This window comes from Pollachius pollachius (assembly GCF_949987615.1).
Source record: "Pollachius pollachius genome assembly, chromosome: 19".
NCBI classification, from domain to species: Eukaryota; Metazoa; Chordata; class Actinopteri; order Gadiformes; family Gadidae; genus Pollachius; species Pollachius pollachius.
The window spans coordinates 17,898,798-17,912,910 of NC_136952.1; the positions used below are offsets into that span (position 1 = coordinate 17,898,798).

A 14,113-nucleotide genomic window follows, 5' to 3' on the forward strand; every position below is an offset into this window, starting at 1 on the left:
TTCCCATTAGCAGCCTCTAGTGTCTTGAGTTTTAGCTTCAACTGTCTGACACTGTGACACTAGTGAATGACGTCCAGAGTCAAGTTATTAAGGCATTTTATTCTGTGAGCATTTCTGACACTGAAATAATGACTGTCAAGTTCTCAACCGCTGATTATTCCGTATACCATATTTAATTCCCAACTGTATTTCCTTATCTCTAAAAAGCGGCCAGACGTTGTGACCTCATAGCTGGCTACAGGCATAATTCTCATGCCAAATGTTTCAGACTTCGCATCTCGGAAGCTTTAAGTATGAAATCATCAAAGACGTTGGGGAGTTGTTGAAGAATGGCGGAGCAACATCTATGCAGGGACATTAGCATCGCTCTGAGGTGAATCAGAGATGAGCTCCCGGCTGGGACACACACAACATCTTAATTCTTGATTACATTGTCTCTCGGCTCTGCTCCAGCCTTTCCTCGATGGCAAGTGAAATATTGAATAATACTTAATTATGAATGGAAGCTAAAAATACCACCTACAAACACAGAGCGAGATCGTAACCTTTCAATCAGCGCCAAGGGCTCGCTGGTGGTAATGATGCTATCTTGGTCGCTGCCTTTGTTACCTTGACAACTAGTCGCCATGCACCTTTGGATCTACCCGAGTAATCAGAGGGAGGCTCAGCCGGGCAATGCTCCTCTAATCTTCCCTGACTTCCTGCTGTGCGGAAAAATGGAGGGATTATTGTTTTCATTTATTCCCTGTGTTTTAATCCCTCTAGAGGCATGTCACCTGGCCACTCGGAGTCCAAAGCCATTTTCGTTTAGCCAAATGAGGCGAACGGAGGACAGAATGCCCAGTGGGCCCCGGCCGACAGAGAACCCTCCAGGGGCCTAGTCCAGGGACCCCTGGGAGAGATGTTGACTTTTATGCAGTATTTCCGCCATGTGGGAAATACATTTACGACTACACTATGAACTTTTAAATCGGGGCTCCACATTTTTCGATTTGCAGCTGCTTTGAATAAATGTGTGTGTGTGGACTGCACTGATAATATTTAAAGGTAAATGTATATTTATTAATTCATCTTCTTGATCTTGTATTATCTTTATTTCAAAAGCACATGGGTGTGTCACGATACACGCAAAATAATGTTTCTGTATTCTCGTGCCCAAAACAAACTCAAGCCCTATAAAAAGTGAGCCAGAAATGCAGCACCACTACATTAAACAGTTTGATTGTAATTCTTTCTTGGCTAAAGCGAGACATATAAACTGTAATTTGTGATCTGTGGGCTTTGGGCGCTATAGTGTAAGTGTACCTCCTGTTTTAGCCCAGATTTGAGCACAATCACACCTAAGAAATGTGTTCCTAGGATGGGGATGAGTTATCCCTGTGTGTTTGGCCCATGCTAACTCAGAGAGACCTTTTTCATAGCTAGTCACCATTGAGTATGAGCATTATAATTAGTTGTATTGAATATGAAACTCAAAGCACACAGTGAGGTTAAGGGTATTAGAAGTCCTCTGGGCCTTTAAGGGCCGCCCAGAGGGCCACACATCCACACCAGAGGCCTCATTTATCAACCGTGCTTAGAAAAGGCTCTAAATTCCCTCTTACAAATGAAATTTAGGATGTGCTTGAATACAAAATCAGTATTTATCAAACGTGTGCAAGGCGTACGCACATCAGTAAGCTGTCTATCTTAATAAATTCCACCTGTTTTTAAATACCATGCTCGTGCATGCTCAGACCTTTTGCATTCAGAAACACCTCTAATTAACCATACATGGTCACAGACTTCCCTTTCTTTACCAAGGAAAGGGAAGGAAAGTCTGGGGGCCCCTGCTGGAGCATATCCCCCTGCGACCCTACCATGGATAAGCGGTTTGAAGATGAAAATGAGGTCACAAAGCATCCCTTTATCAACCATGTGAATGTGTTTGTCCCCTCACCGCTATAATGGCAAACAGATAACACTAAAATTGAAACGCCCGTAAATGAGTTGAATTAAAAAAAAGTTACTAACTTGGCTAACTTAGTGCAGGAGGCCTTACAAATAAAAGAAAGCTTGCTGCATGGGAAAAGGTGACTGATGCAGTAAATTCAGTTGGGTCGGAAGAGAGAACCCTATCTGAAAAAAATAAAATGGTTTGATGTTAAACTTAAAGCCAAAAAAAGAGTCATAGCCCACAGACGTGACACGTCAGCAACTCGCCAAGAAGATCAGCGTAATCTTTGAAAACACGCTCCCTGTGGAGAGCATGGTTTGCCAAGTCTTCCAATAGTGCAAGATAAGCCATTGCACTTCATTTCAAACATTTCTCACAGCTGTCATTTATAGGGTTTGAAACCAATTTGTCTATTTAAAATTAGACAAAGGAGTAATTGTATGTTTTCTAATTAAAGGAAACATGGGACATGCAGCAACATGCATGAAGCAACATTGCTTAATGCATATGTTGACACACTTAAATGCTCTGCTAGATTCTGTTCTTATGCATGGCCAGAGATGTGCATATGTTTACTTTTTTGAATATTTTTTTTATTACATTCCTAAGTATATGTACATTTTGCTAAATTCCATACTTTGTGTGGCAATGTTCGTACGCACTCCTTACGCACAAATCTGTGCGTAGGTACAGTTGATAAATGAGGCCCCTGGGCATCTCACAGAAACAACTGAACCAGTGTAAAATGTTTCAAAACCTTGTTTCCCGAACTTGGCAAAAACTTAGTTTTTTACAACTGGTTTCCCTGCATTATGCTATTATTCACAGTCACAAGAAAATCAAGTATGTTTAAGATCATAGAAGACGATTCAATCACAAAACTTGATTGTGGTACTTTGAATGAGGTCCAAATTTGAGACGCAGTGGGACTCCCTTGTCCTGAAGGCTGCCAGTTTTAATCCCGTCTACCTGGTGGGATATCTCCCTGAGGGCCCAACCTTAGCCTGATGACTCATTCATTCTAAATTTGGATTTATTACCTTAACCTTTATTCATATCTTATCTGCAGCATAAACTGTCAAAATCTCAGAATCCTAATCCTGAATTAGAACAAGAAATATTTTTGTGAGATTGAAACACAATAACATATCCATAAAGGTCAAAGTGATGTTCTGTCCCAGATCTTGTTTGGATTGAATTCCATAGTTATGAAGAACAATTTGGACTTGAATTATTCAGATGTGGAGATGTGCGGCAGCATGTGTATGCATGCTGGCTTGGAGCTCACCCTTAAACGGTTCTTGGCGATCAAGATAAATAATTTATGATAACATATCTAACCAAAGTACACAATAAACACTGCATGAAAGCTCTAATGGTACGAAGCCCTGTTTAATCTTCTTTAAACCCAACTTGAAGGAATGCACTTCATCTTAATGCAGCCATGACAACACTCCACTTTAGACTCTCTATCTCTTAGCAATCCTCCATTATCCCATACAACCCATAATTGCATTGTGTGCACACTTATTTACTCCACATGTATGTGTCTTGTTAATTCCAACGCTCCATGCTAATTTATGTGTACACAGTTATATAAACTAGGCGCCCCCTGGGGACCCACAGGAGAAGGGGGGGTATTTTTAGTTCATTGTCAGCAGAGCACTGGCTCAGAGCGCCGGTCGTAGCGGAGGGGCCGCTGCTGGTCTTACTGGTGGTGTTGTAGCGGACGCCGTAGAACATTTCCGGGCAGGGCCGGGACACCATCTGTCCTGGCTTGCTCCTGGGCCAGCAGGTACCGATTCCATCGATTGAGGTCTCACAGAAAGGCTCAGAGGAGTCTGGGGGAGCAAAAGTTGAGCTATTCATGGCGTTCTTACTCCATATCTGACACTCACATGCCTGCTGCTAGCTATATGACCTAGCACGCTAGCAACATGAAGGTTCCTGCCGTGCTAGCTCCATTCAGCCTTGAACCTGAGGAGGCTTTGAGGACGCGCGTCGCTCCGGCTGCATGCTAACACTGGGCCGGGCCCTGTGCTTGTGAACAGGGGCTCTAATGATTCCTGCTCCTCCCGTGGCCCAGCCCAAGCTCTATTTCCAGCTCAAGCTCATCTTTGATGTTTCTTCCCATAATCTGAGACAAGATCAACCTTGCCTCTACACTCCTCATCTCTTCCCTCGGCTTCCCCTAGCTGTGGGCGAGGACCAAACTATTTGGCCTGGCAGTTCCGCTACACGCACACACACAAATACACACTCACACATACACACACACACACACACACACACACACACACATAAACACAGCTCTGATGTCACTGACCTGTGAGGTTGCTGGAGTTCTGGTTCCATGAAGCCAAGGCGTAAACTGCAAGCAGACGAGAAGTAGAAGGTTCAGTCAATAACGTCGATAGCGAGTTAGAGGACGACTCGACCGGCCGGGACACCTCATTAGATCTTACTAGAGCAGGATGGGAGGCAAGGGCACGTGACCAGGGGCAGGGGGGCCAGGAGGGAGACCAGGAGGGAGACCAGGAGAGGGGCAGGGAGACCAGGAGGGAGACCAGGAGGGAGACCAGGAGGGAGACCAGGAGAGGGGCAGGGAGACCAGGAGAGGGGCAGGGAGACCAGCAGTGGGGCAGGGAGACCAGGAGAGGGGCAGGGAGACCAGGAGAGGGGCAGGGAGACCAGGAGAGGGGCAGGGCCAACTAAGCTGGAGACCAGGAGGGGTTGAGGGGAGGTCTGGGGGAGACTGGGGGGGGGGGGGGGGGGAATGATTGGGCGTAGATTAGAGAAGGAGGGGGGATAGGCCAGGGGAGGATGGGGGAATGTACTGGGGGGGACGGCCGTGTTGCAGTAAACACTAGTGACAGAGTTCCCCCCTAGCAATGACATCCCCATCAGCTGCAAATATGACTTCAGACACCCTTCCCCCGCGGTGCTGCTATTACGGCTGCACTGATTCAAAAAGATTAACATTAAAGCAATCTGGGGGGGGGGGGGGGGGGGGGGTGCAGCTGGGCTTAAATGTTGTCCAAGAAAAAGACGTGAAAGAACAGCCAGCAGTCGTGTTCTCGCTGTGTTTCCGCCGGGCTGGGAGCGGTGGTGGTTCACTGGGAAATAACAACAATCACATGTGAGCTCTCTCTGGCGCTCACGCCTCCCCGGTGCTCCGGTCCAGGGGGCTGGCAGCTGGGGGCCTCTGGGTAATAATTCAATGTAGAGCGTTGAGGCAGCTTCTGGGGAATGCATTTCTGTGATTTGTTTAACTAAAGAAACCAAACCAACTTAATGTAACTCAGCTGTTTTAAAAGAAAACAGAATGAACTGATGTAGTCGGGTTAGACTGTCCGTCTGTGAGTGTGTGTGTGTGTGTGTGTCTTGTGTAATGTGTGCAGTGCGTACATAGGTTAATCGGTGGTAAAACATTTAAGCTTGAGCGGTAGGCGGGCGTGTAATGATGATGTCATCAGAAGTGGTCTTACGTGACACGTTGGCGGACAGCATGACCAGCCCCTCACAGCTCACCTCGCCGCTCGCCCCGGCCAGCAGCCCGCTCAGCATCACACACACCTGGAAACACATGCACACACGTTACCATGGAGACGCGCTCAGCATCACAAATCACACACACCTGGAAACACACACAAACACACGTTACCATGGAGACACGCTCAGCATCAAACACACCTAGAAACACACACATATTGTCATGGAGACACAGACAAACACACACACACACACACACACACACACACACACATAAACACACACAAATTATAACCATTAAATATACACATATGTTGGTGGTACCATGGTTACCCCTCAGACTAACCCACATCTGTGTGTTATTAATTGGATAGTGTGTGTGTATGTTTTATATGTGCATGCACATTGGTGGGAATACAACCACAGCAACCATTACCATGGAAACCATGCTAGGCATGACCCACACCTAAACACCAACCTAGCACATTGGCTAACATGGTAACACACCGGAAATGCGTTTACCTGTGTATCATAATTAATAAACCAATACAAATCCATTTATATATATCCCGCGCTGGACAGAGCTGCTGTTCTGTGAGTATCAACGCTTGCTCACGCTCCTTGTTTAAGATAATCAAGTTATTTTGAAAAGGAAATGAAATATTTTAAAGGGGCCTTCTGCAGATTATGTGTGTATTAACAACTCCACTTGCCTAATATGGTTTCTGAGCCCCAGCTTGCTGGAGTCGGTTAATCCCTGTCTCCGCTCGCTTTCATGTGGAGCGAGCAGCGATTGGGGGGGTCAGCGTGTTCTGTCTGCCCTCACAACATCACCTCCCAAATCCTCCATCAGTAAAACTCCATTCCAATTGTATTCAGCAGAAAAAAAACGTTTTAATGGTCATTAGCCAGCGTTTAATATCTCTATCTATATCGTCCCTCGTTTTTGATTTCAAAGGCCCTCTTCAGATCAATGTTCACCCTCTGCCATATTGAAATGTGTGGGGGTTTGGTTTGTTTCCCGGTTTGGTGCTCAGTGTGGTGGTTAGTGAGGAACCTGGTGTTTTGGTGGTTAATGAGGTGATCAGTGTGGTGGTTAGTGTAGTGTTTAGGGTGGTGGTTAGTGTGGGACCCTAGTGGTTAGTGTTCTGGTTAGTGTGGGACCCAGGTGTTGTGGTAGTTGTCTGGAGGATTAGTGTGGTGGTCAGGGTGGTGTTTAGTGTGGGACCCGGGTGTTGTGGTAGTTGTCTGGAGGATTAGCGTGAGACTCTGTTGGTTTATTATTCCCGTGGGCCCACAATAAACCCGAGTCTTGATCTAGGGTCGGTTAAGACGGCATTTCCTGTGGAAAATATCTTAAACTCTGAAACACATTAATATTTCATCGTCGCCAAGGCTGGTCTCTGCTATTGGAGTTGAGCCGATGAAAGAATTGATGTGTCGTTGGGATATTTGATGTCCAGCCGCAGAGAAAATATCTTGGGAGAAGCAGTGCTGTAATATCAGGTGATATTCTGGTGGTTGTGGAATTATCAGAATGAACTATGAACTCTGATCTGATTGGCTGATGAGAAAAGATCAATGCGTGCGATCAGACATTGACCTTGGGGAGGGGGGAGGACAGCTCTTTGATGTCACAGACGGCCACAAATTTAAATGATCACAACACGAACAGCACCCGGCTTCCAGTGAAGGAAATATAATCTTTTTCAAATTGAAGTGACATTTAAGCACAAAAATAACCCTCACATGTTCATGAAAATTCTAGGACAAATATAACTTTTGTTTTTTGCCCCTTGGGAGAAATTTGTCCTTTGCTTCCAACCCATCTCTTGGAGCGTCGGGCAGCTACAGTCAGCCCCAGGCACCGACCCAAAACCTACACTGCCTACTGCCTACAAGAATACAGCAATATGTTAGTTCAATATGTGGTTCAGGCCAACTGTATTCTTGCTGTATTCTTCTACCTACAAGAATGCAGCAAGATTTTATTGTTCTGGTTTCAGACCTACACTGCCTACTATCTACAAGAATACAGCGAGCTGTTAGTGTTCTGGTGTGAAGGAAGCTCACATGAATATGGTGAGAAATAACAAAATTAACAATTGCACCACCGTGAGTAGTAGAACGCTACCGTGTTGTTCCAGATACAACCGGCATGGCAAGGTGTACCCGGGGCCGGGTAATGTGTACCGGCCCATGCCAGGTGTACAGGGCCCATGCCAGGTGTACCGGGGCCATGCCAGGTGTACCAGGGCCCAGGTGTACCGGGCTCATAGCAGGTGTACCGGGGCCATGCCAGATACCCGGAATGCAGCCCGGTGTGGCCGGATGCCCAGAGCTGGCAGCACAGGCTGCATGAGTGTGTGTGATTATATCTACAGCTGATTACAGAGGGGCCAGGGGTCTGGTGAGATCGACCTTTGACCCAGCACACTGGGAACTGATCCAGTGGCCGAGCATGTTGAATCAGGAGGTCGGGCGCATGCTGAACAGCGTGAAGGGATCCTGACTGTTCTCCCATGTTCAGCTCTTGTGACGTGTTGCCCTCCTCAGGCTCACTCCCGACCCAGCCGTGCAGACAGACAACATGCTGGAATAGTTGTGGGATTATTTCTTACACGCAGAGAGACTGCTCGGGAGGAATCCCTGAGAGTGTATCTGGGTCTGGTGAGAGATATCGCCCGATTGGATTTCGCGGAATCTCCGTCAGCGATGTGTTTTTAATCTCTTAAAACACAAATCCGGGTTTTCTTTCATCAACATTAGTGAACTCTTTTTTGATGTGATGGAGGAAAATCAATTCATTTAAAAGAAACGCGATGGTCTAATTGCTTTCTCTTTTTTATATTGACTGAAGGCCATTCAATCTGTTCAACCGCAGCTCGAAATGAAAGAAGGTTAAGGAAAGCCGGGATCAAGCAGTTTGAAATGACAATAACTCCTCTGGACAGGTTCTGGTTACCCACGTGCGTTTAGTGGTCAAGACTCTGTGGTGACAGATATTAATATTATGGTGTTATGATCTGGTGGTTTGGCAATGCGAACACACAGGGCAACCACCACAACAACAAACAGACAGCCCTTCATGCTCTAGTAAGATAATCACTCACCTTGACGAGTAAGAGCCACATGCGACCCATCTCTGAAGCTCTCACATCATTTCAACTTCAACAGAAAATATCTTGCTTTACAAAGTCTCGATTTCAGAGTAGCTTCATACAATCGCCGGTTTGTAATCACCCTCGCAGTGTAAATCCCAGTGATAGCACTCTTCATTTTTTGGTGTTAATTATTAAAACTCAAAACAGCAGTCCGAGCTCCCTTCCACCCCGGCCCCCAATGGCCCCCTCGGGGCAGCTACGCCGCTGAAGATAGGGACACAACAGAGACTTTTCCTCAGGATCTCCAACCTTCAACCACAAGAAACCAGACGGTTTCACCGCGCTCACGGAGCCATATCGGAGATGAACTTGTTCGTATTTCCGAGGTGATGCGCTCCGCTTTCCATTCGGTTCGCCTCCTTATGAATACTCAACGCGAGTCCGTCAGTCACTTTGCGCTGGCGGACGTGAAACCAGACCCTCTATGGAGACGCGCCGTCCCTCCTATCGATCCGGAGCCTTTTAACCTACCGCCACTAATAAAGTGTTTTAACACGCGTGGTTCACTCCGTCTGCTGTTACCCGGATGGTGCTGCTGCTCCACCGCCCTCCTCTCTGACAACTGAGGCTTTCGACCACCGGTACGAGAGAGAGGGTCTCCCGGCAGCGCCGCCCACGCGCTGTCACTCGGTCGGGACGCGGCGCGCTAAATAACGACGGACGGTCCGCCGCTCGGAGCTCTTGACGTCACAGCCGGTCCTGATCCCTGAACCCTCTCCGGTGTCGACCGCTGACTGGCGCGGGGAAAGTTGAGAACACGTCCCCGTGTGGAGGACGATTCAGGGTGAGAGAGCGTCTCCAATGCGCATCCCCCGATATCAGGGTGTGTGCGTGTGTGTGTGTGTGTGTGTGTGTGTGTGTGTGTGTGTGTGTGTGTGTGTGTGTGTGTGTGTGTGTGTGTGTTTGCTTTTAGGGCACGTGTCCCCATTTCCCAGTTCAACGCGAGCAAAAGGCCTTTCTTCATCGATAACAAAAATCCCACCGAACCGACCAAACTGGTCTCGATACCAGTTTGCAGTTGGTCCCCAGAACCCTGCGACGGGATTTAGGGCCAGGTGCATGTTCACCCACCGCGGCGAAATCCCCCATAATAAAGGCATTGCATTGTTAAGTATACAGCTATAAGACAATATTTACTGTTTCTGAGGGTACTTAATTCTAGTGTAGGACTATTTGGTCGTGTTAGTATAAGATGTAGGCTCCTACTTCATTAACCCCAGTTTCACAACAGAACATAGGCTACAGGACGGTAGGAGAGCTAAAAATATAAAATAAATAAAAACTATTGAATATACAGAAAACACTGGCCAAGATTAAAGTAATTAGCCTAAGTTGCAATTTGATGTGGTGTGTGCCCCCCTGGGGAGCTGCCGCTCTCAGGGTCTGAGCATCCCCCCACCCCCCGCTGGGTTGACTTTGCCACCGTCTCCGTCCTCTTGGCCTCGCAGAACCACAGAACCGCCGGCTCAGCAGGGGGGGGGGGGGGGGGGGGGGGAGTGACCCGGGCTCTGTGACCCGCTGGAGACTACACAGGAGAGACCAGAGAGCATAGAAGAGAGACCAGTGAGAAGAGACTAAAGACGATATCAGAGAGGAGAGAGACTAGAGAGGAGAGAACAGAGAGGAGAGACTAGTCATGGGAGTATAGACCAGAGAGGAGAGACCAGTCATGGGAGGATAGAATAGAGAGTAGAGACCAAAGACCAAAGAGGAGAGACCAGTAACGGGAGGATAGACCAGAGAGGAGAGACCAGAGAGGAGAGACCAGAGAGGAATGACTAGAGAGGAGAAACCAGAGAGGAGAGACTAGAAAGGAGAGACCAGAGAGGAGAGACCAGAGAGGACAGACCAGAGAGGAGAGACCAGAGAGGAGTGACCAGTCACAGGAGGCGAGACTAGAGAGGAGAGACCAGAGAGGAGAGACCAGAGAGGAGTGAGCAGTCACAGGAGGCGAGACTAGAGAGGAGAGACCGGAGAGGAGTGACCAGTCACTGGAGGAGTAGATGAGAGGAGAGACCAGAGAAGGGGTCCCCTGCAGTGTTGTCAGGCGTTATATGGTGCCTCCTGTTCCCTGTGCTCTCTCATCAACACTCACACTGCCTAATACCCCCCCCCCCCCCCCAACTCTCATGCAAAGAGCTTTAATTTCCAAGATACTGTAATCCAAAGTGACAGCCCCCTCCTCCCCCTCACCCCTTCCCGTGTACACTCAGCCTCTCGTGAGGGGGGGCGTGTCCTTACCGTGGCGCACTGGGCCCAGCGGGGGTGGGGTTGACGTGCACCAATTAGTGGGACACGACCAGGCCGGGACTAGCAGGCCAGCGGGACACGACCAGGCCGGGACTAGAAGGCCAGCGGGACACGACTAAGCCGGGACTAGCAGGCCAGCGGGACACGACCAAGCCGGGACTAGCAGGCCAGCCTGGGCCTGAATCAGACCTGCAGTAGTATAGTTGTAGTGGTGTCAGCTGTAGTGGTAGTATAGTTGTAGTGGTATCAGCTGTAGTGGTAGTATAGTTGTAGTGGTGTCAGCTGTAGTGGTAGTATAGTTGTAGTGGTGTCAGCTGTAGTGGTAGTATAGTTGTAGTGGTATCAGCTGTAATGGTAGTATAGTTGTAGTGGTATCAGCTGTAGTGGTAGTATAGTAGTAGTAGTATGAGTTATAGTAGTAGTATAGTAGTAGTAGTATGAGTTGTAGTAGTAGTTTAGTATGAATGGTAGTTTTTGTAGTAGTGGTATAGTATTTGTTGTATGAGTTTTAGCAGTAGTATAGTATTTATTGTATCAGTTGTATTAGTAGTATAGTATTATTAGTATCAGTTGTAGTACTGGTGGTCTGCTTCCCAGCAGAGCAGTGCAGCAGCTGATTGGCTGGTCAGGCCAATGAGCTCTGCTCCAGTGCGAGGGGACTTGGAGATCATTTGTCTTTCTGACTGTCAGACCCAGCGAGGCTGGGCAGAGTGGATGCTTCCTGCTGCAGTCGGTTCCAGTCCACAAGTCAGGGTCAGTAACCCCAGTTTCCCAGACCCAGCCCACAGACCACCCTGCTGGCCAGAGTCTTAGATACAAGGATAAATGGAAACAATAGAGCATTCTGGGTAATCTCACCTTTTCAGGTCCAGGTTTTTTCATCACCTGGGATGTGTTGACCTAGAAAAAGGCTGTGTCCATGTTTATATTTATACAAGGTGTCCCAACATGTACGGGTTTGTGTGTGTGTGTGTGTGTGTGTGTGTGTGTGTGTGTGTGTGTTTGTGTGTGTGTGTATTATGTGTTAGTGTGTGTATGTGTGTTTGTGTTTACGTACTATTTGTATACCATGTGTGTTTTGGTACTATTTGTATTCTGTGTGTGTGTGTGTGTGTACGTGTGTGCAAATGTGTGTGTGTTTGAGTAATATTAATGTGTATTTGATTGTTTGTGTGTGTGTGTTATGTGTGTACGTGTGTGTTTGTGTGTGTGCGTTTGTGTTTGTGTGTTTATTTGTGTTTCTGGTGTATGTGTGTGTGTGTGTGCGTGCGTGTGCGTGCGTGCCTTCCTGCATGCGTGCGTGCGTGTGTGTGTGTATGCGCCGATCCCACAGCACTGAACCCGTGCTTCCAGAAGCATCCATCTGATCTGCAATAAGAGGTATTGTCCAGACGGACAGCGGACTAACGCAGAGAACCACAGATTGAAAAGAGGGAAGAGATTGATCAGATGTGTGCTGCGTGGAAGCAGCTGCCCAGCTGAATGTGAGGACCTCTCCCTGGAGCGTGACAGGGGGGGTGAGTTATCGGCCAGCGCGCAGTGCTCCATGTAGCCTCATTGATTTTATGAGTGATGGAGGCCACCGCATCTCTAAAGACAACCCGGGCACGGCACTGGCCCGCAGCTCCCAGCTGGCCGCCGCCGCTCCTTAGACACACGGAAATGCTTTTAAGGACCGTTTGTTTAGTCATCACAATCAGAGGCTTGCTTTTTTTTATCACGTAAATGAATCCCAAATGACCCGATTCAGTCGTTTAGAGGCTTTAGAAGTGTGTTTGTGTTTATCTTGCTAATTTTGCAATTATCCTGTTAATCTGATTCAATTATTTATTGTTTGGTATCTTGGTATTTATCTCCATCTCTAATTCAGTCGTCACACGAAATGATTCATATTATTGGGTAAGTCATTCAGATGTGCAGCAGGTGCTGACAGCAGCAGCCAGATGGATGTTAAATGTCACATATTTCACACATGGATAATGGAACAGGATTTGAGGGAGTGTGCTGGAAGCAGGCTTTACTTCATTTGAGGTGTTAGCGGATCATCCTGGTCACCAGAGAGAGCTTCATCCCTTTATTACTAGTGCTCTTGACTGTCGTTGGTTCCACCTTTTTATCCAGAGTGATTTTCAGAGATTTCTGGAAACATTTCATTAAGGAGCAGGCAGGGCTTATAGCCCCCCCCCCCATACACACACATCTATCTATCTACCTATCTCTGTCTGTCTGTCTGTCTGTCTGTCTGTCTGTCTGTCTGTCTGTCTGTCTGTCTGGCTGGCTGGCTGTCTGTCTGTCTGTCCGTCTGTCTGTCTACCTATCCTTCTATCTATCTATCTGTCTGTCTATCTGTCGGACTATATTTCTGTCTGTCTGTCCATCTGTCGGTCTCTCTGGCTGTCTATCTGTCGGTCTATCTGTCAGTCTGTCTGTCTGTTTGTCGGTCTATCTTTCTGTCTGTCTGTCTATCTGTCGGTCTCTCTATTTGTCTGTATGTCTATCTGTCGGTCTCTCTATTTGTCTGTCTGTCTATCTGTCGGTCTATCTATTTGTCTGTCTGTCTATCTGTCGGTCTCTCTATCTGTCTGTCTGTCTATCTGTCGGTCTATCTATCTGTCTGTCTGTCGGTCTATCTTTCTGTCTGTCTGTCTATCTGTCGGTCTCTCTATTTGTCTGTCTGTCTATCTGTCGGCCTATCTATCAGTCTGTCTGTCTGTTTGTCGGCCTACCTATCAGTCTGTCTGTCTATCTGCCTGTCTTCCTGCTGGTGTGATCCTGCAGGATAGGTTCCTTGCTTCTGACAGCGTGTGGCGTTATAGCGAAGCCAATATGCTAAGCAGCAGCAGTATCAGCAGCACCTAGCGACGCTGCTGCCGTCGTGGCCCCGGGCCCCGCCCCCCAGCCAGCCTCCGCCAGCACTGCAGCAGGGCCCGTCCGTCGCGCCCGCAGGATTGATTCCCGACCTGCTCCCCCTGCTCCGCAGCGTGGCAGCGTTCCACAGGGATCTGCCGCAGGTGTGAAGGTCACCACGAGAGAGACGTATTTTAATCAAAGACAGAGGGTCTAAAAATACCTCCGCCCGGCCAGTGCCCCCCCCCCCCCACACCAGGCTGCTGGAGACACCACCGATGGTGGCTGGTGAGGACACGCACACGCCGCCAAAGAGCGGGATGCCGTCCTCTTCCACACGCGAGTGACCAGGCGTAAGGAGAGACGGAGAGAACCGAGCTCAGCGCACAAACACACACTGGAGAGGAGGTCTCTCTCTCACTCT

At 48.0% G+C, this 14,113-nt stretch overlaps 1 protein-coding gene across 2 annotated transcripts in view; it reads right to left on the bottom strand.

The window, feature by feature from the left end:
- The window catches only part of LOC307090010 (corticotropin-releasing factor receptor 1-like), a gene marked incomplete at its 3' end in the record, with an annotated part of 56,969 nt that extends 47,752 nt beyond the window's left edge, over window positions 1–9,217 (bottom strand). For both annotated transcript variants that reach the window (XM_079756535.1, XM_079756534.1), the window contains exons 1-4: window positions 8,542–9,217; window positions 5,425–5,512; window positions 4,263–4,307; window positions 3,649–3,777 (exon numbers count right to left, since the gene is read on the bottom strand). In XM_079756535.1, coding sequence (XP_079612661.1) covers window positions 3,649–3,777; window positions 4,263–4,307; window positions 5,425–5,512; window positions 8,542–8,571 — 292 coding nt within the window. In that variant the 5' untranslated portion in view covers window positions 8,572–9,217. The remainder of the gene's footprint in view (window positions 1–3,648; window positions 3,778–4,262; window positions 4,308–5,424; window positions 5,513–8,541) is intronic.
- Between the last annotated feature and the right edge of the window lie 4,896 nt (window positions 9,218–14,113).